This window comes from Aythya ferina (genome assembly GCF_964211825.1).
Source record: "Aythya ferina genome assembly, chromosome: 1".
NCBI classification, from domain to species: Eukaryota; Metazoa; Chordata; class Aves; order Anseriformes; family Anatidae; genus Aythya; species Aythya ferina.
In genome coordinates this window covers 127,225,740-127,253,224 of record NC_140296.1, presented here as the reverse complement: position 1 = coordinate 127,253,224, position 27,485 = coordinate 127,225,740, and the positions used below count along the sequence as shown (strand labels likewise).

Here is a 27,485-nt window from a genome sequence, read left to right as displayed (position 1 = left end):
CCTCCCCGCTCCCCGCCGCCACGGGGCCCGCGTGCGACAGGGGCGGGCGGCAACGGGACACAAGAAAATGCCGTGCCGTCCTCCCCGCCCGCCCGCGGCTGCGGCGCCCGCGGGCTGAGCCACCCCGGTAAATGTTGTGGTTCGCGGAAGCGAGCGCTGCGGCGGCGGCGAGGTAGGCTGCCGTGGGAAGGGGCGGGGAAGGACACGGCTTTTTTTTGGGGGGGGTGGGCGGCTGTCGCGGGGCGTCCCGGCCGCCTCCCCTCCTGCCACAGCGGACGCCAACCGTAGTTGGCCTTCCCCGGAGGCCGGAAGGCAGGAGGTAACCCCCCTTCCCTGCTGCCCCGGCGTTTCGGTGTTGGGTAACCTCAGCTCCCGGGGGCTGTGCACCTGTGTGTTTGTCCGGCGCTGCTTTCCCATGTACTGCTTCCTCGCTCCGTGAAAATCTGGGCAGCAAGCATCCTCTGTTTGTATAATAATTAATGTGTGCACGCAATTCCAGTAGTTTGCGTGCCTTAGGTACCTTGCTGGTGCATAATACTAAATGGGCTGAAATCCATTTCCCGTGGCACTGGCAGACGGGAACAGTATGTTTTCAACGTGCCTTGGTTTATTTGTCATTCTTGCCTGTCCTTTAGGACACAGCGATGTGGTAGAGGGTGAATTACAGGTCAAAAAATGTGTTGTTAAATGGAAACAAACATACTTTTATGGAACAGTGTTACATTACGTGAACTTCTGTGATATACATACTCTTTAGTTCTTGTGAGGTCTCTGTTGGCATCCTTGCCAGGGAAGAGCCAGCTTCTCTGTTTCTTTTTGTGTGAAGTGACGCAATTTATTCAATACTTAGACTGGGTGTTTAGGCTATTGCACTTCTGTTCAACAGCTTCCAAGTTTAGCCAAGAGGAGCTGTTGTGTTCTCACTTGGAAATGTGAACAATGTAAAAATGCAGTGGCAAAAAAAAATGAACTTAGGAGGAAAATGTGTATATTTAGCAGAAAGAACATAAGAAGCTGAAAGAGAAAAGGTAAAAGTAACTGAAGAATGTGCATGCCTATTGTGCTCAGGGTGTTAGTTGCTAAGGTCAGGAGCAGCAAGAAACCACACAAAGCTGTATGTGCTGCACCTAACTTCCAATCTAACAGTTTGTCAATTGATGACTACTGATTTGAGGATCCCAGTGAGCTCTCACTCTGGGAAATTATTTATTTGAAGAAGAAAACAAGAGAATCTAGCTCAGACGCATGTTATCTAACTTCTGTCATTTGACAAAGATGTGAATTAGGAGCTGGGCTACCCTTTATACCTGTCATGTAGGGAGAGAGGATTTTAGTGCTTGAACTGCTTACAGAACTGCCTATGACCTTGTGCTAACTATAACAGAGAGTCTGTGGCAGCCATACTCCTAACTTTGTTTTTCATCTCTGTCAAATGAATCCAAGCCTCTGGGCCTGGAAAATCTGCCAAAGAAGCCAAAGGGGAAAACTCTACCATAACCTACTGAGCTTAGGTACTTCGAGCATCTAACCATCCTTCAGGATCTTTCCTGAGCATCTGGTTTGAGTAGGGAGGGCTGACCGCCAAGGCAGAGACTGTAAAACTGCAAAGGAAATTTCCATTTAGATTCAGGAAGAGAGTTGGGAAAGGTACAGTCTAGTTTGGCTGGAAAGTGGGTGGAAAAGATTACTATTAGTTGTGCCTCACCTTAAATAGTGGAAGTGCTGGCAAATTACTGGACCTTCAACTGGCTGATGAGAATTAATCTTTTGATCATTTAGTTTTTATATGGAAGAGCTCTTTTTTTCTCCTCATTTCTCTTCATGTAATGCAGCTCCTCCTAGTCTTCATTCTTATGGAAATTTTTAATAACAAAAGCAGTAGGGATGAATTGAAAATCACAGTAGAGATACCATTTTCAAGAAAAATCAAGGCAAATGAATTGTTCTCAAGTCAGAATATCTTGTTGTCATGAGAGGCAGAGCTCCTGAGGCAGAAGTGACTTGGGATAATGATGGGAATGTTTCTTTCACTTCTAGATCATCTCTTCTGATTCTTGCCCTGCTCAGGGACAAATGGCTAGCTTGTGGAACCAAAGGAAGAGGTACTAAGCCTTTCAACCTCTGTGGGGTTCTTCTGACCAAAAGATCAGTCATTATCCATCATCTATGGGCATGGTTTTCAAATCTTACAGTAGGATGTGAAAGTAAACATCAGAAAACTTACTGCCTCTAAATTACTGCAGAAAAAAATGTGGATACCACAGTAAGATTAAACAAGAGGATCCTTTCATATGAAGCTTACTTTCTGGACCAGTGACAGTTTCTTGGAGTTTGCTGACTTTCTGGAAGTTAAACTAGAAAAGTAGCAGCCTGCTGAACAGTCTCATCACATAGGACAAAGACTGAATGGTTTGTGGCTGCATTGCCACTCAGTCTCAGAAGCATGTTGTTGAGGTTACTTAGCAGTTGTGTGTAGTTTGGATGGTTGCTGTGTGTGGTAAAGAGGACGTTTTTGTTAGCAAGACTGACAGTCCATCACCTTTCAGTGCACCTAGTCATACATAAGGAAAAAATTGCATAAGGAAAAAAACAGAAGGACATTTAAACAGGCAATGTTTTCTTTGTGGCTGTGCACACAATAGAAGACTTGTAGCAGAAGTTTGCTTTTCACAGGACAATAAACGACTGCTGTCCCTTACCCAAACAGGGGGAGGGGGTTATGGATCTGTGAGGAAGACTATAGTTTGAAGTCTGAACTCTGAACTGTTAAAACATCTTCTCCAACCAGTCTGACTGGCATCACAGCAGAAAGATTGACTGGGGAAACTAAAAGCAACAGGGGTTGCTACTTTTGCATATGCATACCTTGAATATTAACCCCATGCCTTTCCTACTCTTTATTTCTACAGGTGGGGGCTGTAGAAACTGTGGAACAAGGATCAAAATGAGAAAGACTATCACTTATTATATTCTTAAACAGTATATTTGAATAGGTTCCCCCAGCTGCCCTTAGGGAAAGTGCCTCTGGAAAGCAACACATCTCAGTAGAGAGCACATTTAAATGAGGTACTATTCTTTGCAATTTATCTGCTTCTTAATGAGGAGTGAGGTATAGATCCTCAGATCTTTTACTTCTTCACAGAGAAAATACTGCTGACAGTCAATGCAAGGTAGCACCAGAACAGGAGGAAAATAGAAAACAGAGCCTCAGCCTATGGTCTGCAGCTGTAGTGATCTTTGTAACTCGAGAAAATTTTCAGTCTAGAGGATTTCTGCTGATTTCTCGGGGTACAGAAGTCCACATTATGTGACTATTTCACTAATATTATTTTGCTTGCTTCTGCCAGGCTCTGTAGAGATCAAGCCATAAAGAGATCCACTCCTGAGTTTAACCATTCTTTACACCTAGAAAGTAAATGCCAGGTGGAACGATAATCCCAGAGAGAAGTTTGAGAGGTACTGCTGTACAGATACATTGATATGCAGTTGCTCCTATGGATAGATTAACTACTGTGTTTCCCTATCTAAAGCTATTGCCTCTACCACAGCTAAAAACTTCCCAAAACTAATTTATACAGCACCAAAGTGTTAATAGGAATAAATCAGATCTGCTCAAACAGTTGTCAGAGATCATATGATTTTTACCTATCCAAAGCCACCAGTAGAGCGTCATGACTGTGCACTGAACTTTGTCTCTCAGTGGTAGGTCTCATGTTGTTTCCTCTTGTAATACAACTGCCTCCCACTTGTGTGAAATAGGTAAGCAAATAATCTTCTACAGGCTCATATAATCAGGAGTCAGGAATCTGAAACACAAGATGTTTTGGTGAAACACAAGATGTTTCGGTGATAGCTGAGGGCAGTCTATGAGCTGACAGGGGGAGCCTACAGCCCAGCAGCTGGGACTCAAATACACTGATTGGTTGGGAAGGAAGTCCCCAGGGCAGAAATGCTAAGGAACTGAAATATAATGAAGAGTATACCCCATGGCTGCTCAGGACTGAGGGCACTGACAGAGCTGAACAGTGACTTCAAGGGCATGGTAACAAGATGAGATTGCAGGGTGTGTTCTAGAATATTAACAGGACTTATTGGAGAGGTTAGGATAGATTTTGAAGGGGCTTTGTAAGTGCGAGTCATTGTCAGGGCTGTGTGGGAAGCTCCAAGCTGGGCTACCGAGAGGAAAGGGAAAGGGAAGAGCTGAACAGCAGAGATGGAAAATGCTGGCAGAATGCATGGGCAGCCTGAGCAAGAGGGATACAAGGAGCAAGTCTGAATGTGAAAAAACCTTGCATTGCAGCTATCTGTTTGGGTATTATTAATCTTTTTTCCCTTTGTTCAGTTGCATGTTCTCTACCGGGTTGTGTTCCTGATAGAAAGCTTTTTCAGCATCTGGAGTTTTTTTAGGGGGGTTGTCCAAATGTTGTGTTCTGAGAACCCATTTTATTTCTAAAGATGAACCATTAATCTGAAGTGTGCAGTTTCCGTTTGTTATGTTATCCCGTCCCTCTTGATGGGCGCTTGCCTGCCTTTCCAATTATGCTCGAAGGTCCCCGCCCAAGGAGTCTTTGCCTTGCCTGTGTCTGTCATCAGTGGGTGAGCAGCTGGTGTGTGCAAGCCAGGCAGACCCGTTTTACGAGTGTGTGCCTACCTGTCAGCTTGCGTGTTGGACTTAGGCTCCTACGATACCCCTGGGGAGACAGCCGAGAGAACCTCGAGGAGTAAAGAACTGCAGCTGGGCAGGTCAGGGGCAGGCAAATCAGTGAGGAGGAACTTAGTCATAAGAATTACAGCTGCACGAGGTAACCATCAGCATTATCAGGAGTGGCTTCAGACAAACAGGGAGCTGGCAGCAGGTGGGTTCCAGGAAAAGAGTTCTGCAGGGCAAGAGAAATGGTGTGATTGAGGTAAGTGAGAGAAAATGCTGCTAGAAGACTAGCTGATGAATATTTAAACATTTGAAAAGACTTCTATTAACATAAATGTGACATGAACTAGGATATAACTGCACTGTAAAATTTATACATCTATGTACATCTGAGTGTGTTCTTACTGCTTGTACAGAAGTTACTTATACATCTCTGTGATAAAATCTTGTCATAATGGTATTGGGGTTTGAGAAAATAGGGTGATACCCTCTACACACAGGTTGATGAAATAATGAAATAACTTCTAGTCACATTTTAAACAGGGAGAAAATAAGAAAGAAAATAAGTACTGTTTAAAATTAGTTTCAATTCACTGAAATAATGCAAGGCAATGCAGTGCCCGTGAATGTAAATATGCTCAGTGCTCAGTTAAGTAATATGTGCCTAGGTGTGGATTCAGAATTGATTAGCATTTGATTTGTCACTACTGCTTTATTGTAAGGAAATTAAATAATTCTACGTGGTGCAGGTATCTAGCTTTTTTCTGTGTATTTACTTGTTTCCATCTATGTGTGCACACACATAAGCTACTTAAGCATAAAGACAATCTACATTAAATGCACCAACAAACAGCCAAAAGTTAAGGACTTGTGAAGCTAAAGTTATGTGCACAACTTCAGCTAAATTTCCATATGGCTGTGTGTCTATGAAAGCAGGTTCACATCGTTTCTTAAGCCATTATGCAGCAACATGATATGCAGTATTTTTATCATGCAGTGGTTTTTTACAACAAGAACTACATGTGCATTGATCCTTTGAAAAACTCTCAACTCTTCTAATGCCCTGGTATGGCTTTTTCTGTCACAATATTTCACAATATCTGTATTAGGTTTGTACTAGGGTTTGGGTACAGGCTTAGTGCTTGCAGTGCTTTCAAAAGTAGCCTGTGATTTTGGAACTACAAAAAGGAAGGTCATGGGTAAATGTATGTTTGCGAACCTGGCCTCTAGGCGTTTCATATTCTTTCTCACTAATGGCTTCAGGTTAATGTATTTGTTACTTTATTATTATTATTATTATTATTTTATTTTATCTTTTATTTTGCAGGCTACCTATGAGGAATATTTTTTGTGGCCTTAATAAAGGGGAGTGTGATTAAAATGTATGTTAGTATTTCAGAAACTATATGAGGGCTTATCTGTATTAGAAAAAATATTTTTGTCTTAATCACCATTTAGTTTCTGTACTGTTTCACACTTCTCTGCTCAGGACTTCCTCATGATGTACAAATAAATTCATTTTTTTTGTGAGATGATCTGAGTTTAAGCAAAACTTAGCACCATAAGATCTTGCATATCTCCAATGACATGGTGCCGGTTTGGACTGATCTCCTTAGGATAAAAGCACAACAGTGCAGAGTCCTCTTCGCTCATACTTTTCAGTGCAGTGATGACTGCTGACTTCGCCTGTTTTTTATGCTCCCTTGAAAAGGAGCCAGGTTTGCCCTAAGTGATCCACCTGCCTAGGTAGTAGCATGAACCTTGTTATTTGCTTTTTTTTTTTTTTTTTTTTTTTTTTTTCCAATGGTATATCTCTTCAGAAGTAGTCATCCTGATTTTCTGTAACTCCTTAAAATACTTCAGTAGCAGCTAGCCTAGATTTGATGTTCAGGTATTGCTTCTAATTTTGGACCAAGAGAAAATCTTGAGTCACTGTATGGGATTTTTTGAAATACTTTGTTTTTTTATAGAGTGTTACAGCTGCCACCTGATGCAAAAGTGAGTTAGAATACCAATCTTTATAGCTGAGAAATTATGACAGCGAGTGCAGCAAGCCACAGGGCATTATCAGTAATCCCTGTTTGGGACAGAAGTGAGGTGGCTCTGGTATGTTATGACCTGTACTGACCAGTCAGAATTTCCCATTCTACACGGCAGGAGATGCTGCTCAGATTAAGTAGCTCAGAGGTGCCTTATGGTGAGATGGCTCAGTGGGTCAGGGAAGCCTTGCAAAAACGTCATGATCTGCCTGGCTGTTGGAAAAGTCACTAAAGTCTTCTGAAGGCAGAAGGGACAGGACATGCAGGCTAACAGGTGCATAGCTTTTTGTAGACGTGAAAGGCATCACGTTGTTCAGTTTGAGACCCGTGGGAGCTGTTTTTTATTTGTTTTGGATACTACTTTTATGTAAAATGGTGGACGCTGCTGGGAAGAAGTCTCTATTTCTCTGCTTGCTTTTCTGTGGTATTTCTCTTCTCCCTCTCTCACATTCAGTGTGCACAGCTGTCTGGCTATCTGGAGCCCAGACACTGTGCTTTCACTGCCATTTTGGTTCCTAGTAGCTCCCTTCCTTTCCAGCTGCATGACCTGAGTTGCGTGCTTGCACACATAATGTCTGTCATAGCCTTGACTGGTAGCAATGTTCAAAGGTCATATAAAACAGAAAGAAAATAATAAAAGCAGTACAGAACTGGAAAAGCTTGAGTATAGATCTGCTGCTGCAAGGAATAAAATAGGAGGCATTATGGATAAAGGATTTATTTTGTCTTTTATCAGTCAGGCTATTTAGTATGCTAGATTGAGGAGAATAATTACTCAGCTGTTCCTTACCTACCTGCAGTCATATTACAGTTGGTCCTTGTGATGAGCGCAAGAAAAACATTTGGAAGCATATTCTGATAATAAAGTGGTGTGCAATTATGCAAGTCAGGAAGTCTGATGAAATGTTAACTTCCACATCAGCTCATAGCACAGTTTAAAAGTTTTAATGAAGATCTGAATTAATCTTAGCCTTTAATTTTATCATATTTAATTAATTTAATCACCTGTTCCTTTAGCCAGAATAGCTAATCAGTACACATGGATTTGTTTCAACAATGGGAACTGATGTTGCAAGTCAGATACATTCACTGGCAAACTGTGTATCATGAGTACATGCAGCATCTTATTTTCCTGAATGTGTCAGCCAGTTTGTGTGCACAGTTCTCAAGCCAGTTATTCCCATATATTCCATTGACATATAAGACTTTATGTTTTTGTTACTTCTCAGTCTTCACAGCAATGTCTGTCTCTTAGGCTTCTTGACTTTTAGGTGCTGGCACTTAAATAAGCGTAAATTGAGCCTGATGAAAAATGCAAGGGAAGATTATTTATTTTAGGGCAATCACCTGCTCAATTCATTTTACCACATTGCCCTGTAAATGCTTGTGCTAGCACTAGAGGGACAGCATGAACATGGGAATGAATGACAGGGAATGGAAAAATTTGTAGCAGGGCTTATGTTGGCATACAGTGCCTGTGGCTTGGTGCTGACCCAGGGAATGGTGTCATGATACAGCTTTAGACAAAATAGCCATTCAATATTCTGGGTAGTGGAAGATCCCTTTTCCCTGTTCCTGCTTCTGGATGTATGCTCTTGCCACTTCCTTGAGCCTGTGTTGGCACTTGTTAAATTGCTTGGTGAAGTAGTACCACACACAAAAATGGTAGGAAAGTACCGTGCCTAAGGTCTAAGGGCAGCTACTTTTGCTATGTCTAGCTACCACAGTCTTGATTATATATTTATCTTGGATGTGGGGTTTTGGATTCAAGTATTGGCTGAAGAAAGGCTTGATTGTTGTTGTTAGGGTTCACATGGAGCCATGTTGTATCTGAACGTGGTTTGTAATACATTGAGCATTACTCTTACAGGCGCTAGCAAAGCTGTATTTCCTTTTGCCACAGCAAAAGCTCCCATGTTTCATCAGATCTTTTCAGTAAAACTCCTGTCCCCTCTTTCTGAGCCCTTATCAGGGAAACAGGTGCCTTTTCAAAACTTGTTTACCGAGAACTTCACAGCCTCTTGTTGCTTCCATTCAGTTCCTTGTGTTGAGGAGCTTTGTTGAGAAAAGCTAATCTGCATTCTGGTCAATGTATCAAGGGGAAGGTGTCTTTCAGGAAGTCTTGAGAGCCTGAAACTGCACAGAAACATATCGCTGTTACCTTGATCTTTGGCATTCTGAAGGAAGAGTGGCCTGGTACTGTGGTTGTTACCTACCATGTTTTATTTTTATATTTCATTACCAATTAGTTTTCTTGTATAAGGTGTACAAGCACAACGGCACATCAGATCTGGTGGAAAAAAAAAATGCTTGTGGTAGGAAAAAAAAAGGAAATTCAAGGATTTGTGTAAAAAACAAAAACAACAAGTTTGTTGAAACAAGCAGAAGGAGAAGGAAATCAGAATAACCTGAAAGTCTAGATAGGCTCAGGCAAGGAGAAGCAAATGTATTTTTAGAAGTAAGCAATGAAGAGAAATGACGATCCAAGAGTTCCAGGTAGTAGATTTTAGTATATGCAAAAGAGTACTAAAAAAAAACAACAGTGGAATAACTAAACTGATATTTACTTGTGATTGCACAAATTGTCCAATACAAATTCTAAATTGAAATTATGCAGGATAAGTTTTCCAGGTGCTCATGATTGAAACAACATAGTCTTGGCACAACATAAGACAGACAAGGAAAAATACAATTCCAATAAGGTATAGGTTTTGGACCTCTTAACATATTTTCGTTCCCTGTATCCTTGCTTTATGCTGGAAAACTGACTTCATATATTAAAGTAAATATTTGAGCACTGTCTGTATGCTTTCTGCTCTGTGGTGACAATGCACCTGTAAATTTAAAAATGTTGGTTCCACATAACCTCAATGGGTGCCTTACAGGTATACTGTAAAAAATGTTTATTAAATATATAAGAAGATTAGATATGTGAGATGAGATCTGTGTATTTCTGAGTTAGCAGAACAGTCCACAAGAATGCTAACTCAGGATGGAAATGCAGGAACTGCCATGTTGTTAATGTTTGACCAGCAAGCCGCAGAGCTAAGTACAAGAATTCATTTGTTCTTGGCCTGGAAAGTAGCACTGAAAACCTTTTCAGAATTATATCACTAAGTGCAGCTTCTTTTTCTACTTCTCTGAGTTTTGGAAGAGGATAGAGTGTGAATGGACTTGTCTACTCTGACTTTTACATTGGTAACACCAATGCGTCTCTGTAAACAGTAGCAACCAGTGGGAGTGCCAGTGCAATTAATGCGCCAGTGATTTTATTTCTGGATTACATAGTTCTGCCTGGGTATGGTTAGAAAATGCATGTGCCGCCCACTGACATTGCTAATGGCAAGTACCTAAGGTAGGTAGGAACCTTTTTTACAGAAACGGGAGCAGTATATACATGGTTGCTGCATCAAAGCTTTTTTTCATGGATCTTCGTGACCGTATGAACATGTTTCTGCATAAGTAACAGCTGGTATACCTGTGCTTATGTGAGCCTGTGCATGCACCTTGTTTAAATATAAGCATGCATTTCTAATGAGCATCTGCATAAAGCAAAGCTATTGACTAGTGGTAAAATAGAGCTTGGACTGTTTGTGATTTAGATTATTCAACATGATTGCTTGCTAATTGTTCCTAAAGTCAGTTGTTCTGTGATGACATCATGTCTGTTCCTACTTGTCTTTTGTATCTGTGTATTTGTTTGAGAATGAAAGAAGCTAGGAATGTTCCTCTCAGGGTGATGCCTGTGTATTTGTGTGTAAGTATGCTCATGTGTTATAGCCGAGGTTGTTTGACTTTGTCTGCTTGTTTTCAGAGTTTACCTGAAAAGCTTGGAGTTATTTCTGTATCGTTGATATTTTTGTAGCCACACCCTGAAAGCAGGTGGATTTGCTGACATATTAAGAATCAAAGGAAATAAAAAACGAAGTAGACTTTTTTCAATATCTTAAAAAGCAGATATACTCCGTTTTCCTCTTTCCACTGCATCTTTTTTACAGCTGATTAAGCATAAATTCAACCCTTAATTTTAAGCATGAGAACAAACTCTTTAATGTTTTATCTATCAACAAGTTCCATAAAGCCACGTTAGTATAAATAAGAATTCCATATTACTATTAGCATTTGTTGTTGCAATTAACTGCCTTAAACCCATAGCCAAAAAATAAATAAATAAGTGCTTCCAGGAAAAAAAGTCCCAATGTCTATAAAACATTCTAGCTGATACTGTTTGTGAAGCTAAGTCTTAACCTTTGGCAATAATATGAGTTGTGAAAAGAACTCTAGTCAAGCATGGCAGACATTCTGTATTCATGCTTCTGATTTGTTCGTTTATTATGGACCAGAAGATAAAAAACTAAGTAAATCTGGGATCTAAGAAATGCTAGGCTCTTTAAATATGATTGAATTAGTGACTATGAATGTTTGTGCATATGACAACCTTTAGACCTATGGGTACCCAATTGTTTGTGTAGCACTGCAGAAAAAAAGTAATCTTAAATTCTCATTGATTGTGCAGTCTCCAGTTCATGGGATTTGATAGTGGATATCCCGTGTCATTCTCCAAGCCTTGAAGTCCCTGTGCTGTTTCTTCACACTACTACTGAATTTAAGGGGTGGAAATCTCAATATTCTTTTCACTAATTGTTTCCTAAATCATCCTTCCTCCTAACAAATCTCATTAATATTCTTCATGTCAGTGCAGACAACAGAGGCTGGAGATTCGCTTGCTTGTGATTGAACATGGCAGGGGATGTGAAAAGATTCACACGCATGCTACTGGAATGCAACAGCAATGACAAGCTCTGTGGTAAGATTCACAGATTCCTTTAGCATCTTTCATATGCTGAGCTTTGCTGGCCAGCTTTGCTAAAAGGGGACCAAGCTCTTTCCCCTCCTCCACTTGCATCCCAGCCCAAACAGAAGGATTTGACTGACCTTTCCCTGCATTGTCTCAAGGTGGAAACTTCTGTGGGGATTCCAGCCTTTATGGTGGGATTCATCTCACATAATTTTAGCTTAGAGTATTTCTACGTTGAATGAATCATAAAGGTGAGATTAAGATGTCATGACATAGTCAATTAGATTCTCTGCTGTTTTTCTAAGGACCAATTTTGTGAGATTTTGATTTCATCACTTCGTGTCATCTTTGGAAACTGAAATGGTGCCTTGCCCCAGTGCAAAAATAGCACCACCCCCAAATCAAGAGAGTCAATTACCTGCAACATCCTTGTTAATTATAGTGTTTTTGGGTCAAATTCTAAACCAGGTGATCCCACCCTTTTTTCTTTAAAATGCTCCCTATAGTTTCAATGGAAGTAGTTGAACCTGTATAGCACTGATATTTAGATTTGTGATAGCACAGCAATGTCCAGCCCTTCCCATATCCCTTCTATCCCTTTGCCAGGGCCAACTATATTTCACTGGTGGGATACTTACACTCACGGTTACAGTTCCTCACCTCTGTATTAAGGCATCTAAATAAGTGACCTGAGGTGCAGGAGTCCTGAGGCTTCATGAGGTTTTAAATATTCAACACCTTTGAGGAATAGGGTTGCAGCACTAAAAGTGTTCAGTTGTTATTCCAAGGAGCAGAGGGTGAACACCCCCACACACCTTTAGGGTTGAAGTTTACTGAAATGATTCATTACTGCTATGTAATACATAATTTGTGCATATCAGGTAATGCTGCACACAGTCCTTTTCAAAACAGTGATGTTTATGCCTTGGCTTCCCATTTTCTTTGTCTGCTTGTAGTTGTGCGTGAATATCAGACCGAAGTGATTGTTGTCCCAGCTCTCCTTGTGGGTTTTTTTGTCATCCTGCTAACCGTGATCCTTTGGCTCCATTGTCGAGGCTTGCGAACAAAGAGGGAGGGATCTTCAGCATCTGAACAACAAGGTAACCATCATAGTTTTCAGAGGAAAGCGTGTTGGTTTCAGTGGTCCTAAGTCAATCCATTTCCTCATTGCTTGAGCTGTTAGGCAATACTGTTTCTGAAGAGCCTGAGTGGTATCCAGCAATCTAGTGAACATAAAAATTGGGGAACCCTTATTTACTCCACTTGAGGTAGCAATAATGGAATTTGTAGTGCAGATGGTTCTCAACAAACCTGAAGCAACATACCGTACTGTGGTAACGTCATGTGAGATCTGTAAAGTGTGCTTACGTAAGAGTCTTCACGGATGCTCATGCAAGGAGAGTTACACAGAGGTATGGCAGTCTTTTGGATGCAGATCACACCTAGTTAACTTGTTATATATATTGTCATTTAAGAAATTTCATTTCAAACTCCTGTATTCCACTTCTTATGGGGACGAAAGGAAATAGAATAGGGAGTGGTGAGAATGTGAGAAAAGGGTTGTCATTACTACAACCACATGCTGCTCTGTGGAAAGGAAAGTCCAGTTCTGAACTGTTCTTGTTTCTGCACAGGAAAAAAACATCTTCAGCCTATATTAAAGGAAATAACTGAAAACAAAGATAAGTTGTTTGTGGGAGCACCCTATGTGTGTCTCTCTCGTAACAAACAGTAGTTGGTAATAAAAGAAAATGTCTGTGGCTTCAGCACATGGGAGTCAAATACAAATTGTGTCTTACCCAGAAAGAAAGTTTGTACAGTTAAATACAGTACGGGTCTCCAGACTTGTTCTGCCTTTTTATCAAGTCAAGTGGGAGATAAAAGATCTTGAATGCCTCTGGGGCTGGGATAAGTACGATACACTAACATTTCTTTATTACTTCCTGATTTCCAAAAACAGTATGGAGCAAAAATCAAAAGAACATAAAAGAAGACAATAGGAGGGGCATTGCCACCTACTGCAAAAGTTCATCCCTCTGGTTTTATGCATCACATTTTTTTGTTTTTGTCAGTGAATGACAGGAACCAGCAAGAATCAAGCTCACCTAAGAACCAGTATATACAGATGAGTGAAACAACTGTGGAGAACCTGCTAAATTCTGCATCCCTGACTCTGAAAGAACTGGAGATACCACGAGAGAAACTCTTACCAGGCACCTTGCAGGTGATAAAACATGGTCGGTATGGGAGCATCTACAGAGCAGAACTGGAAACTGGAAACCCTGGGAAGACTACAACTGTCATATTGAAAGCCTTACAAGGTAAGGCACATGGCCAGAAAGCATTTTGTTACAGATCTGTGTATCAAAGACATGACGTTGGTCAGAACTTTGCAGTCATTACTAGGAGAGATAGAGCTGTGTGCAGTAACATAGCTAGTCATAGTAGCATTTTGATTGGACCAAAGAAAACTGCAGTCATGTTGATTTTTAAGTTACTTGCCCTTTTCTTTGCTGCCTCCACGTGGTGCTAGACTGGGATTTCTTTGATTCTTTCAGATCTGGCTGGTCTCCAGGAAGTAAAGGATTTCCTGGGAAGGATTAAATTCCATCAGAATCTTGGCCATCATGAGAACCTGGCTGAATTAGTTGGATGCTGTGTAGACCGGTTCCCACTTTATATGATCATGGAAGATGTGTCTCTTGGTGACCTGTTGACGTTTCTATGGACATGTCGGAAGGTGAGTCAAAAGAAGTGATGACAGCATATCTTCTTAAATTGCTTATGTGCATATCTATGTGTAAATCACGTAAGATTCTTTTCATCTCTCCATGCATCCAATCTATATCAATCTAAACTATTTTCATCCCCTAATAATGTTTTACAAAAGTCTGAGCTGGTCTATAAATAGTGTATTTCTGTATAGATGTGCTGTAGTTTGCAGAAGTTGACATTTTGTAAGTAGAAGTCCTACTTTGCAGGCCATTGGAGTTCCTTGAAGAGTTAAACAGGCATTCAAAAAAAGAGTGAAAATTGATACAGCTACTTGGGTTTCCAAAAGTTTCAAATGAAGTCCCACTCCAAAAGCTTTTAAAGAAACAGAGTACTCATGACAATAGGGAGGAGGTGCTTGAATGATAACTAATTGATGAAAAGACAAGAAACAGAGGATAGGAGTGAAAAGTACTTACAGTGAAGAGGGGTCACCCATGAAGTTCTGCTGGGAAATGTGCTAGGACCTGGTGCTTTTCATTATATGTGTCAATATCTTAGAAAATGGGTAGTGAATGAGAATGAGGTGGTGACGGTTGACAATGACAACAGCCAGTAAGGGCAGGGGCTGACCTTGAGCAATTGCAGAAGAATGACTGTCCAATAAAAAGAAACAGATGAAATTCAGCATAGACATAAATGAAATAATACAGAAGCACAAAAGCAATCTTGGCTTCACATACATACTGATGGCCCATTGCTGACAAGATGTGAAATCATAGGACTGATTCTATGAAAACATATACTCCCTTGAAAATATTACCACAAGCCAAAAAAAATAAGCTAAATATTAGGACAGTTCTTGTCTAGACTTGCAATGCTCTGTGATTTCAATAGTGCAAGGGAGTTGCTGAGCACCCAGGCAATGCTTTGCAATGTCAGCACTTTCCCAGAGGCTGCTCTGGAGGTCCAGCTAGAATAAGACACTAAGCATGCTTTGTGAATGACAGAAATGGGAGATGTGCAACCCCTTGCTTCTGTGATTTGTTTCCTATGCTTTTATTTGATACTTCAGAAAATTAGAAAGCAAGACAACAAAATCAATGATGCTGTCTAAGCCTTTTACATCACACCCCTCTTACAGTGCTGTTTCCGTAAAGGAAAGGTTTGATGTCTGGATGCAGGACTCAAATACATACTAAGGAACTTTACAGTTGGAGGAGATGCTGACTCCTTGAGGGTGGAGAGGCCTTGCAGAGAGATCCTGACAAATTAGAGGGCTGGGCAATCACCAACTGCATCAAGCTGAACAAGAGCAGGTGCCAGATTCTGCACCTGGGAAGGGGCAACCCTGGCTATACATACAGACTGTGTGATGAGAGGCTGAAGAGCAGCCCCATGGAAAGGGATCTGGGGCTTCTGCTTGACAGCAAATTGAATATGAGTCAACAGTGTGCCTTGGCAGCCAAAAAGGCCAACTGTACCCTGAGGTGCATCGAGCACAACATTGCTAGCTAATCAAGGGAAGTTACCTACAGTACTTTGCCTGGTGCAGCCTCACCTCGAGCACTGTGTGCAATTTTGGGTGCCACAATAAAACAAAGACATAAAATTGTTAGAGAGTGTCCAAAAGAGGGCTAAGAAGATGATGAAGGTTCTAGAGGGTGTTGCATTAAGGGGCATAGCTGATTAACCATTATGGGTCTGGTCGGATTCAAGGAACTGAACTATCATGGTCTGTCCTGGTTTCAGTTAGGACAGAGTTAATTTTCCTCCTAATAGCTGGTAGGGTGCTATGTTTTGGATTAGGATGAGAAGAGTGCTGATAACACCCCGATGTTTTAATTGTTGCAGAGCAGTGCTTACACCAAGCCAAGGACATTTCAGCTTCTTGCTCGGTCCTGCCAGCGGGCAGGCTGGGGGTGCAGCAGGAGCTGGGAGGGAACAGACCCAAAACAGCTGAGCCAAACTGGCCAAAGGGGTATTGCATACCATCTGGGGTCATGCTAAACAACATATAGGGGTGGCTAGCTGGGGTGGGGAGGCTGGCTGCTTGGGGTTAGGCTGGGCATCGGTCATTGGGTGGTGAGCAATTGCATTGTGCATCACTTGTTTCGTACACATTATTATTAGTAATACTATTATAATCATTATTGTTATTATTATTTTCCTGTTTTAATAAACTGTCTTTATCTCAGCTCACAGACTTCACTTTCCCATTTCTCTCCCCATCCCAGAGACGGAGGGGGGAGGGTGAGTGAACGGCTGTGTGGTACTTAGCTGCCAGCTGGGTTAAACCACAACACAGTCGTGGATTCACCAACAACATAGCACACCCTCACTCTAGCTGCGTTCAATGAGAACTATCACTGCTAGGAACAATGCAATTAAGTGCAATTTATTACAGCAACAGCTACACAGGTTCTTTGGATTGCTGGTGATAAATTCACTGTCTGCAAAAGCAATCTAACATGCATGAAATACACAGATCCACAGCCTGGCTATTAACGCGTTAAAAAACACAAAGACTCTAGAGATTTCTAAGTTTCTGCAGAGATACCTGGTATAACCAAGTCTTCAAATCTTACAATACGGTGTCCCAGTGGAGGGGGGAAGAGAAGCTCAGCCCATTGACTGATGTCAGAAGGTATCCTTCCTGATGGTATCTTCCCTAACATCCTCTTTCTCTTAAGCCAGTTTATATTATTTTCTATCTCTTAGGTGGAACTTGAGTGACTCTAGTCAAGCATATCTTGGTTATGACTGGTAAAGTTTTCTTGCTTTTGTTTAAAGGTATAGGCTCTGAGAAATTCAGAGCATGTGCTCAGTGAGGGGTGGTTGCACCTTGGAGGCAGGTTGCTTTGAGGATGGAAGTGTGTTTTGGTATTATAATGATATTATAATGAGCAAAAGTTCACTAGAGCACAGCATTTTGTCAAAAACATGACAGGTTGTTGTCTCAGTAGCAAATGTGCAGTTTATCGGTCTCAGTGTGCGCAAGAACAGTCGAGACCTCATTTTGTCACAGAGCCTAGCCGCGGTGTCTCCACTCTGCTCTATGCTCCACACTGTTCCTTAGAGCCAGCACACCAGGTTCCCCTAGTGCAATAGCATCTATGGTTGGAAGCCTAGGGAATGGTCAGGTAGTGCAGCTACACTCCACCCTGAAAGCTTCTTCAATTCTATACATTTTCTTTAAAATGTGAATATTAGTTTAATTTTCCTAGTTACTTTACTCCACAGAGGGCAAGACATATGAGGAGCAGCTGAAGTCACTTGGTTTGTTCAGCCTAGAGAAGAGGAGACTGGGGGGAGGCCTCATGGCAGCCTGCAGCTCCCTCACGAGGGGAGCAGAGAGGCAGGCGCTGAGCTCTGCTCCCTGGGGACAGCGACAGGACCCAAGGGGATGGCATGGAGCTGTAACGGGAGGTTCAGTTTGGACATCAGGAAAGGTTGTTCACTGAAAGAGTGGTTTTGCACTGGAAGAGGCTCCCCAGGGAAGTGGTCACAGTACCAAGCCTGTCAGAGTTCAAGAAGCATTTGCTCAACACTCCCAGATGTATGGTTTGATTTTTGGGTGGCCCTGTGTGGAGCCAGGACTTGGACCTTGATGATCCCTTCCAACTCAAGATATTCTGTGAATTAGTAAGAGAGGAATAGAAACAAAACATTGCTATGTTATTGTAGAAATCTGTCATACTCCCACCTCAGGGGCACTAAATTCAGAGGGATTGTTCTTTGTCTTGTTCAGCAGAAAGACAAGATGGTAACAAATAAAGCTTGTAAGTGCCATGGTCAAAACAAACAAGCGTATATGATTTTTCAGAAAGTAGGGGTTTGACTAATGGAATTCCATTCCATCAGCTAGTGCAGATACTTAAGCTTTATATTGTTTCAAGACAAGACTGAATAAATTCACTAAAGATAACCTGTTAAAGTTTACTGAACATATTGAAACCATAACCATCTCGGGAAGTCTTTAGACTAAAAATTGTTGGGGGTGGAAAACTACTCAAGAAAAGCAACATATGCTTACATTGTTCTCTCTCTCTTACTTTGGTATCCAACTAGGGTTAGTGTTATAGACAGGGGAGTAAGAGAGATGGACTGTTAGTCTCATCCCAGATATTCATTTGTATGTTACAGACATGCTTTTCTACTTGTCAGTCTAATTTGTAGTATTTAATTCACTCATATATATTTCATTCATATGTATTTGTCATTCTTTACTGGTATTCTGCCAATTTTTGTCTAACCTATTCATCTCTTCTCTATACTTCGGTTTACTCATCAGTCTCTAGTGTGCCAATCTTACCCAGCATACCATATATCCGTCCTTGTACCCCTATCTTTCAGTCAATTTACAATCAATCTATGAAATTAGTTGAGGGAGCATAAGATTATACATGTAAAATACTCATTTTATTAGATTAAAAGGAAACAAGAGGGCTAGAGCACCTGTCCTATGAAGAAAGGCTGAGAGAGCTGGGAACATTGAGCCTGGAGGAGAAGGCTCCAGGGAGACTTCATAGAGGCTTTCAGTACTTACAGGGGGCTTATAAAAAAGATGGAGAAGGAATCTTTTCTCAGGTAGATAATGATAGGAGAAGGGGGAATGGTCTTAAATGAAAAGAGGATAGATTTAGACTAGATATTAGGAGGAAATTCTTCACTGTAAGTGTAGTGAGGCACTGGCACAGGCTGCCCAGAGAGGTTGTGGATGCCCCATCGGTGGAGGTGTTCAAGACCAGGCTGGATGGGGCCTTGGCCAACATGATCTAGTGGGTGGCATCTCTGCCCATGGCAGGGGGGTTGGAGTTAGATGAACTTTAAGGTCCCTTCCAAGCTAAGTGACTCTGATTTTATGAAGTTTTTCAGTACCCTCCAGCTATGATCCAAGATCTGCTCTTTTATCCTAGGATGTAATGACAATGAATGGTATCCCCTATGACCTCACTGAGAAGCAAGTATATGAAGTTGGACAGCAAGTTGCAGCAGCTCTGGTAAGTCTGCTCACATTTGCTGCATTTTTTGCTTCCTGCACAAGTCTGCATGGTGGCTTAAGTTTTCTTAGCTTAAGCTGTGAGGATGTAGTTTGTTAAAGCTGAGCCAAATATGCTGGCATTGTTTTGGTAAGCATACACCTCTGTTCCGCACTGTGGAGGATGGGTGCAAGCTCAGTAAAAAAACTTCTGTTGATTAGAATTCCTTTTAAAATGATGAAGGTCTCTTCCTCTTCTAACTTTTTAGGCATACCTTGAACAGAAGAAATTGTTCCATGGTGACATTGCTGCCAGGAATGTCCTCCTTCAGAACAGCTTCACTGCCAAGCTGTGTGGTTTGGGGCTGGCCTATGAAGCTCATGCAAAAGGTGCCAGCTCAGTCACAGGGATGGTACCAGTAAAGTGGCAAGCACCAGAGCGGCTCCTGAAGAAACCCCCTAGCATTAAGGCAGACATGTATGATTTTATTTTTGGACTATATATTAATCTATCAGTCAGACCTGTCTCTTTCACTTTGTCATGTATCATTTCATGTCCTGAAGTTTACAGTAAGGCATACCTATTCTCAGTGCAATGCTCTGCTTTACATCTCATACCTTTTCTTCTCATTTCTGCAGGTCGTGCCTAGTCATTTGTATATGTTTAAGCTTGCTAGCTAGCTAGTATGGTAACTTAACACTGCTTTGTTTTCTTTTCTTGCAGCTGGTCTTTTGGAATTCTACTGTATGAAATGATTACATTAGGTAAGAAGATTTAATAATAATTAAAAAAAAATACAAAAGGAAGTAACAAATTAACAAGTTAGAAAATCTCAATTTAAGAATGCAAAGTTGGGGCATTTAACTATACATCCTGTTTTTTCCCATCTTGCAGTGTCTCAATAGTTGCTTTTAGTCTTTCTCTCAGTGTGAATTGTGATAGGAAATGAATGGATTTTGGTATGAAGACATTCTTACACAGAATCTGCTACCTTTATCTCACGGTTTTCTACTGTTACTCCTTTCCCCTTCCAGGTGCTCCACCATATCCTGAGGTACCACCTTCTGATATCTTGCCATACCTGCAGAGACGGAACATTATGAAACAGCCTTCAAGCTGCCAGCAAGCCATGTAAGCCACTTGCTTTATGGATAATTGAAAGTGAGATTTGCAGAGATAGATGGAAGTGGAACACACAAAACTGAATCTTAACAAAGATCTCTAAGCCTAGACTGTACAAAATAGAAACCTGATAGTTGAGGAGACTTGTTCTCATGCCTGCCACATCTTACTGAAACCCTGGCTGCCAAAAACTCTCTTACCTGCTTTTGAAAATTGCTCTTGTTCCTGTTTCTTTCTCTGCCCTTGAATTTTGTTGCTCCACTGCTTCCATGCAAGGCACTGAGCTATTCTAGAGTAATCATTCTCCTGTAAATCTCCAGAATGATCTAAGCATCCACAGGGGAGATCTGAGGCATCATACTTCCTCTTTTGAAGACTTTTTTTTTTTAATTTAATATTCATAGGCTTTTTAATCTATACGAATACCAGTTACTGTTTCAAAAGGTAATGCCAAATGTAATCTTTTCCCCTTTTCCCATACTCACAACTGACAACCTGGCAAACAACTGCAGGTCTGCCTTTGTCCTCACACATTATTATCTGATTGCAAATTTCACTGAAAGAACTTTCAATGAAGCAGAAAAAGAGGAAGCTTCTAGACATTCTAAGTACAAGATGATTTGACTGTAGTAAAATTTGGTGTTGGTGCTTTTAATTCCCAGCTCCTCTCTCTTCTTCATCTTACAGGTACAACATCATGAAGTCCTGCTGGCAGTGGAATGCAACTGACAGGCCTTCTCCTGCAGACCTGATTGAGTTGCTACAGAAAGCTGTAAAGACCAGCAATGACCATGCAGTACTGCAGGTGCCTGAGCTAGTGGTGCCTGAACTCTATGCTAATGTTGCTGGTGTTGCAATAGATAGCCTAGTGAGTGAATACACTGTACTCTGAAGGACCCTTTCCCATATTGGTAAAGGAGTCATCTCTGAATTTGCCCTTTCTAGACAGTTTGCAAGCTCAGAATGAGGTGTGTATGTTGTGAGGGATCTCTTTGTTTTTCAGTCACATGATATATTTCAGATCTCTGCTCCACACCTGAAACAATGAACTACTAGTAATAATAATATTAAATCACCTCATTGATACCACTTTGATAGTGGTCATTTGAAAGCAAAGTTGATCTAGGAAGCTGTAGCAAATGGTAGGACAAATTTCAGTTGAAGGATATTTTGGGAAATATATCCTCATCTTGCTGTCCTGTAAAACTGCATCATTTAGAATATGTTTCTGAGTTGTATTCAGAAGAGAAAGTGTCCTGAGGAATATTGTATGGGGCACAGTCCTATTAGAAAAAGTGGACTGAGTAGGTAATGTAAATGGGTAGTTTTCTGTCCATTACAATTACACAGTCTCCAAGGACCTATTGAAGTTAGTTGTATTCTTGCCCATTAAGTGTTCAATAAATGTCTTATAAATGGATAATGTTAAGTGTCCAATAAATAGATAATTTCAGAACAAGCTGAAGACTTGCAGCATCCTACAAAGCCAAAACTAGGTTTTTTAACCATATAGGATTCATGTCTGGAAGAAAAAAAAAAAAAGAAGAAGAAGAAGAAAAAAGGTTATGTGAAAAAAAGCTAATCAATGGCTCTTCTGAAGGGGAGTATTCATCCTGCAGGAAATGTTCAACCATTAGTAGTACATCAGCATGGGGATGGTTATATACTAAGAATATATAGCTGTACAAAAGAGCTTAGGTTCTTTTTTTTCCATTAAAATTTATTAATCCTCCCAAGACACTGTAATAGAAGTCTTCTCTTCTAAATGTAAAATAACATGAATAAAATGTGTTTGTTTGTTTTTTCCCTGTATGGTGTAGGCTTTTAACAAAACTGTTTACTTCCAGAAATAAAGGGAACTTTGGTTTGTCATGTACATACATCACCACTATATACTGGCATATTGCAAACTCCATTAAGGAGTTGCTCAGTTAGCTTTCTAGCTTGAGGAATTGAAGAATTGAAACAACTTTTTTTTTCCTTTTTCTTTTCTTTTTTTTTTTTTTTTTAATGCTAAAACATGTTAAAAATGTATAATAATATCCTATTCTGTCCCTCATTTGAGAAGAGGGTTAACACTACCTGGTCAACATAGGTTAAACTCACAATTACCAGTCAGTTGATATTATTTTTCATGTGTGAATAAACTATTCATTAAAAAACATTTGCTTGGCTCAAACCTTCCACGCAAGAATAGGATACTCTCACAGGTTTTGCCAGCAAAAAGTGTGTGTATTGCGGATACGTAATACAATCTCAGAACCATGAACAGCATCTATAGTACTGCTGCAGACCCAATGAATAATGCACAGTTGTTCAGAGGGAGCTTTGTTAAATGGAGAGATAAATGTGACAAATGCATCACTGTTCTTAAGCTCCCTGTCTTGTTACATCACAAAAAGCAATGTTCTGGTTTACATGAAACCTCATACTTAATCAAAACTTTGATCAAGGAAATCCATGGGAATTCAGGATGATGAGCAACTTACAGCCTCTAAGAAAAGATCTGCTTTAGTTTCATCTGAGAGCAAATCTGTGCCAAGGCACTGTTTGTGAATTTGTCCACAGAAACACATACTTCTGATACATATTAAGGTCTAAAATCATTTACATTTCATTAAAGTGGCTTGAGTCTCAGCATGTGCATTCTTATGATGATTTGACAGCCTTTTCCCCAGGTTAGTTCATACAGGTTTGGAAGTTACTGACTCTAAATCTGATTGAGTTTCATAGTGGAATAGATGAATTAAACATGCGTAGATGCCCTGCAGTTCATGATAATTAAAATAGTTTATATAGAAACCTTTTCCTCATGTCAGTCTCCATTCTTGCATGGGATTTTTAGGATCAGCATAGACTCATGCATGAATTCCTCGTTAGTGAAACCACTGAGGTCTTTGTGAAAATGTTTTACAGTTGTTAAGTGGAGAAGAATGGGTTTGTTCCCATAGAAAATATTGACTTTTTCATATTACACTGTAATTTTCCCCAAGATAGCAGAATTGTCTGCTTAATTCAGTCAGCCCCTGCTTTCTTAGTGTGAAATGCAGCCACAGAACTGGAAGAATGGACTTCGCTCCTGAACTTTAACTGTCAGATTCACAATACTTCCATCGGACAAGTTGCTGTTACTGAGAAAGCATGACTTTGATGTTACTGAGAATGCATGAGCATCAGGACAGTAAAAGTAGCTGAAAGTTGTATTACATGAATTAGAATTGGTTGAGTTCATTTATCTGGATTTATCACCCAATATACTAAGGCTTTGTCTACAAACCATCTCCCACCATTTGGCGTCTCATCTCCAGAGATACCGTATGTGTACACTGTGGAGTGGGAGGCAACACAACCCCCCAACCCCCCCACTCCCCTTAGTACTGGAGCTAGAGGCTGTGGTACCATGACAGTGAGACACTGTCTGAGCAAATTAGTTCTGATGAACAGTAGTGTATGTTAATCTGAATGTGGCACCTCCACAGTAACCCTGTGGTTTGATGTCAATCTCCGTTCCCACCCTGAGGATGATTCCCCCTCAAACAGTACTTTTCTGCCTGACTGTGATGCCTGTAGAGGAAAGAATGACATTGGATAGTACTTTTGAGGAATGTTTTTTGGCATGGTTATTCTTTTAAATTAAATGATCAAAAAAAAAAAAAAAAGTTAAAAAATCTCCCCCGTGCACTGCTCAATCTAGGACAGACCTGTTTAGTCAGCTGGAGCACCAAGGGGCCAATGCTGGGACAGCTTAGTTCTGCTGCAGGGGCTGCCTCACCACCTCAGAGCTGCTTCTGTGGAACAGAGCAGGAACATGAAGGTAGGTGTAGAGAGCAATGAGGTCTCCTCTGAGCCTCCTCTTCTCCAGATTAAATAACCCCAGTTCCCTCAGCTGTTCCTCACAGGACTTGTGTTCCAGACCCCTGAAAGAGAAGCACTTAGATCTTCCTCATTGCCATTCTTATTAGTCATTCCTTTATATGAGCAATCTATTCAGGCAACAAATCCTTCTGTGAAGCAAATAGTTCCTGAATCTTTAAGTTAATATCTTCAAAAGAAACATTTTCTGTAAGCTATTGCTGTCTTTTTAAATTGTGGATTTGATGTGGTTTTTACTACATGACGAGACAGAGGAGCCAGAGACAAGTTGAATTATCTGTAACCTATACCTTTTGAGTTTTGTAATTTCTGCACAGAAATACTCTGGTGAACAGCATTTAGTTTCATTTTGTTTGAATCTGTTTAATTACTTGATTTCTTATATTGATTTATAAGAATAAAACCTCTCATTGAATATAACCTTGCTTTCTATATTCAAATTTGTTTCAAAAATCAGTGTTTTAAATGAAGAAAATCTTGCCCTAGATTGTGTGGTCAGTGGCAACTGAACAGTAAAGAACTCAGGGACTGGTGGGCAGAATTTAGATCCAGCTTGCTGAGAAGTGTGATAAGTCTGATGCTTCTTCCCTCAAGCATCTGTCTAGATGAAGCCTCAGATTCGTAAAATAGGACTAAAGTTCTTCCTCAAGTCAGTGTTTATCCTTTATATGATTTCTGCTGTATGCAAAATTGATTTCAATTTTGTGAGTTAAGTGCTTGGTATAATTACTTGGAAATAAATGTACTAGCTTGTTTTGCTCCCAGAGAGATGTTTTATATTACAGTTGCTACATTCTTTGTCTGGCTGAGCTTGAAATATTGAAAGCAACAGATTCCTAACACTTTCTATGAAAACATCTCAGTAGTATTCCACAGCACACTCATAAAGAATTGTGCTGGAAGCTGGAACAGATTTGCCAGACCCTTGAACCACACATAGCACAAAATGGAGTGAGGGAGGAGGAGGAAATCTTTAAGATGAAAAATATCTCTTTTAGATCTTTTCAATGGCACAAGACAGAGCAACCTAAAGAGCAACCATTTTAATTTACTAAGCCCAGAGAATTCCTTACAGTAGCCAACAATTTCTTGTATTGAAAGACTCTGTATTATCTGCATTTCCACTACCTAGCAATCTAAACTGTGGGAGATTTCAGTCATAGAATCACAGAATCTTTGAATGGTTTGGGTTGGAAGGGACCTTAAAGATCACCCAGTTCCAAGCCCCCTGCCATGGGCAGGGACACCTTCCACTAGACCAGGTTTCCCAAAGCCCCATCTGACCTGGCCTTGAACACTTCCAGGGATGGGGCATCCACAGTTTCTCTGGGCAACCTGTGTCAGGGCCTCACCACCCTTATAAGAAAGAATTTCTTACATTAAACTAAATCTAATCACTTTTAGTTCAAAGCCATTATTCCTTGTCATATTGCTACACTCTCTTATAAAGAGTCTCTCTCCATCTTTCCTGTAGGATGGGGTTGTAGTATTTTTGAGTCCAATAAATCCTGTACGAGGTTTGCAATGAAAACAGGCAAGATTATTTGCAGTTTTGCAGGTGAGTCCCTCCAAAGATGTGCAGAGCAAAGGTCCATGCTGTATAGCTTCTTCTCTCTGGAAACCTTGGGTTCCCTGTTGAGCCCAGTGGGAAGGAAAAGTTGTCCCCCGCCTGAGAGCCGAGGGGGCCACTTATGACTCAAAAACCCGTACTCAGCTGCCACCTGCTGGAACTTGGACATCATTGCATTTTCTCACACCAAAACGTCGTGTTTGTTTTTGTTTGTTTGTTTTGTTTTTGTTTACTTGTTTTATTTTGTTTTTCTTTCCTAAACTTCGTTCTACTTTATATTAGCACTACTTCATCTTTCACTAATTTTAATTCGACGATACTGTAGGGCTGCATAATTTATTCCAAGACATTTCAGTACAGAATCACAGAATCACAGAATCACAGAATCACAGAATCACAGAATTTTCTAGGTTGGAAGAGACCTCAAGGTCATCGAGTCCAACCTCCAACCTAACGCTAACAGCCCTCCACTAAACCATATCCCTAAGCTCTACATCTAAGCGTCTTTTGAAGACTTCCAGGGATGGTGACTCCACCACTTCCCTGGGCAGCCTGTTCCAATGCCTCACAACCCTTTCTGTAAAGAAGTTCTTCCTAACATCTAACCTAAAACTCCCCTGGCTCAGCTTAAGCCCATTCCCCCTCGTCCTGTCACCAGGCACGTGGGAGAACAGGCCAACCCCCACCTCTCTACAGCCTCCTTTAAGGTATCTGTAAAGAGCAATAAGGTCACCCCTGAGCCTCCTCTTCTCCAGGCTGAACAAGCCCAGCTCCCTCAGCCGCTCCTCGTAGGACTTGTTCTCCAGGCCCCTCACCAGCTTCGTCGCCCTTCTCTGCACCCGCTCAAGCACCTCGATGTCCTTCTTGTAGCGAGGGGCCCAAAACTGAACACAGTACTCGAGGTGCGGCCTCACCAGAGCTGAGTACATCCATAGTTTAACAACAAAGCAAATAATTTTCCGACAAAATCCACTTAAGTACATATTCTATTCATTTTTTACAGGATTCAGGCAATTCTAGGCACTTTCACAGATCATAAGGCATTAGTACACCATAACGTTAGTATCATTACAATATAAATTATTCCATAAATAGAATTCATATTACTATTTCTACAGCTTAAAGTTGTGATAGGAACTGTATAAGACTTTATAAAAGTGGCTTTAGAAGTATGTGTTTTTTATAAGGGGCTTTTTGCATTGACTTCAGTGAGGCCATGTTTCCCCAAGAATCTCGTCTGCAAACGTTCCTGTCTAGGAGTGCTGGTAAAAGCAGCAGCAAACTGGTTTGTTTCATGTTGTGAAATTTGAAATTCTCTGCCAGAGAGCTTGTTTGGGGTTAGTATTTGATAGGTGTGTAAAGTGAGTGAGTCCTTCTTCCTGTTCAGAGCTCTGCCTTTGCTGCAAAATGAGAATGTTGTAGGGGTGGTATCTGTAGCCTTTCATAGGACCTGTTGGCTTGCAAAGTGAGACTTTTGTTGAAGAGTCCTAGGTCAGAATTTATATAGCAAGTACTGCTTTTAATTGAACATTATTAGTTAAATCAGAAGAGAATGTCTCTGTCCTGGACTCACCACTCATGGCCCCTTCCCTGGAATCTACTTACCAAAAATGAGGTGTGAGATATTGTTTGTTCCCCTACAGGATTTCAGAAAGCTGCTTGCATTTCCTTTTCCCCATAAATAAATCAGTCTCACCAAGATTTAGAGGTTTCAGGGGTGGCAACACATTATTGCTCAGAG

General features: G+C 40.8%; 2 protein-coding genes across 11 annotated transcripts in view; one reads left to right on the top strand and one right to left on the bottom strand.

Annotated features, from left to right (window-relative positions):
• The window catches only part of SYCE3 (synaptonemal complex central element protein 3), a 42,756-nt gene that overhangs the window by 2,936 nt on the left and 12,335 nt on the right, over nucleotides 1–27,485 (bottom strand). The window contains exon 1 of one of the 3 annotated variants that reach the window (XM_084509601.1): nucleotides 388–4,305. The exons of 1 other annotated variant lie outside the window; for it this stretch is intronic. In XM_084509601.1, the coding sequence (XP_084365727.1) occupies nucleotides 388–417 (30 nt within the window). In that variant the 5' untranslated portion in view covers nucleotides 418–4,305. Of the gene's footprint in view, nucleotides 92–387; nucleotides 4,306–27,485 lie in introns of those variants that run through there. One more of the 3 variants, XM_084509604.1, reaches the window with a different exon arrangement.
• On the top strand, nucleotides 28–22,113 carry STYK1 (serine/threonine/tyrosine kinase 1). 8 transcript variants are annotated; one of them, XM_084509433.1, is made up of 10 exons: nucleotides 28–172; nucleotides 11,385–11,494; nucleotides 12,442–12,585; nucleotides 13,558–13,806; nucleotides 14,044–14,225; nucleotides 19,117–19,200; nucleotides 19,448–19,656; nucleotides 19,903–19,943; nucleotides 20,214–20,310; nucleotides 20,989–22,113. In XM_084509433.1, exons 2-10 carry the CDS (start codon nucleotides 11,428–11,430, stop codon nucleotides 21,191–21,193), a joined length of 1,278 nt encoding a protein of 425 aa, XP_084365559.1. In that variant the 5' UTR covers nucleotides 28–172; nucleotides 11,385–11,427; the 3' UTR covers nucleotides 21,194–22,113. The 8 variants fall into 8 exon arrangements, with proteins under 8 accessions (XP_084365559.1, XP_084365562.1, XP_084365558.1 ...); XM_084509436.1 differs by having other exon boundaries at nucleotides 46–172; nucleotides 11,390–11,494; XM_084509432.1 differs by lacking the exon at nucleotides 28–172 and adding an exon at nucleotides 179–319.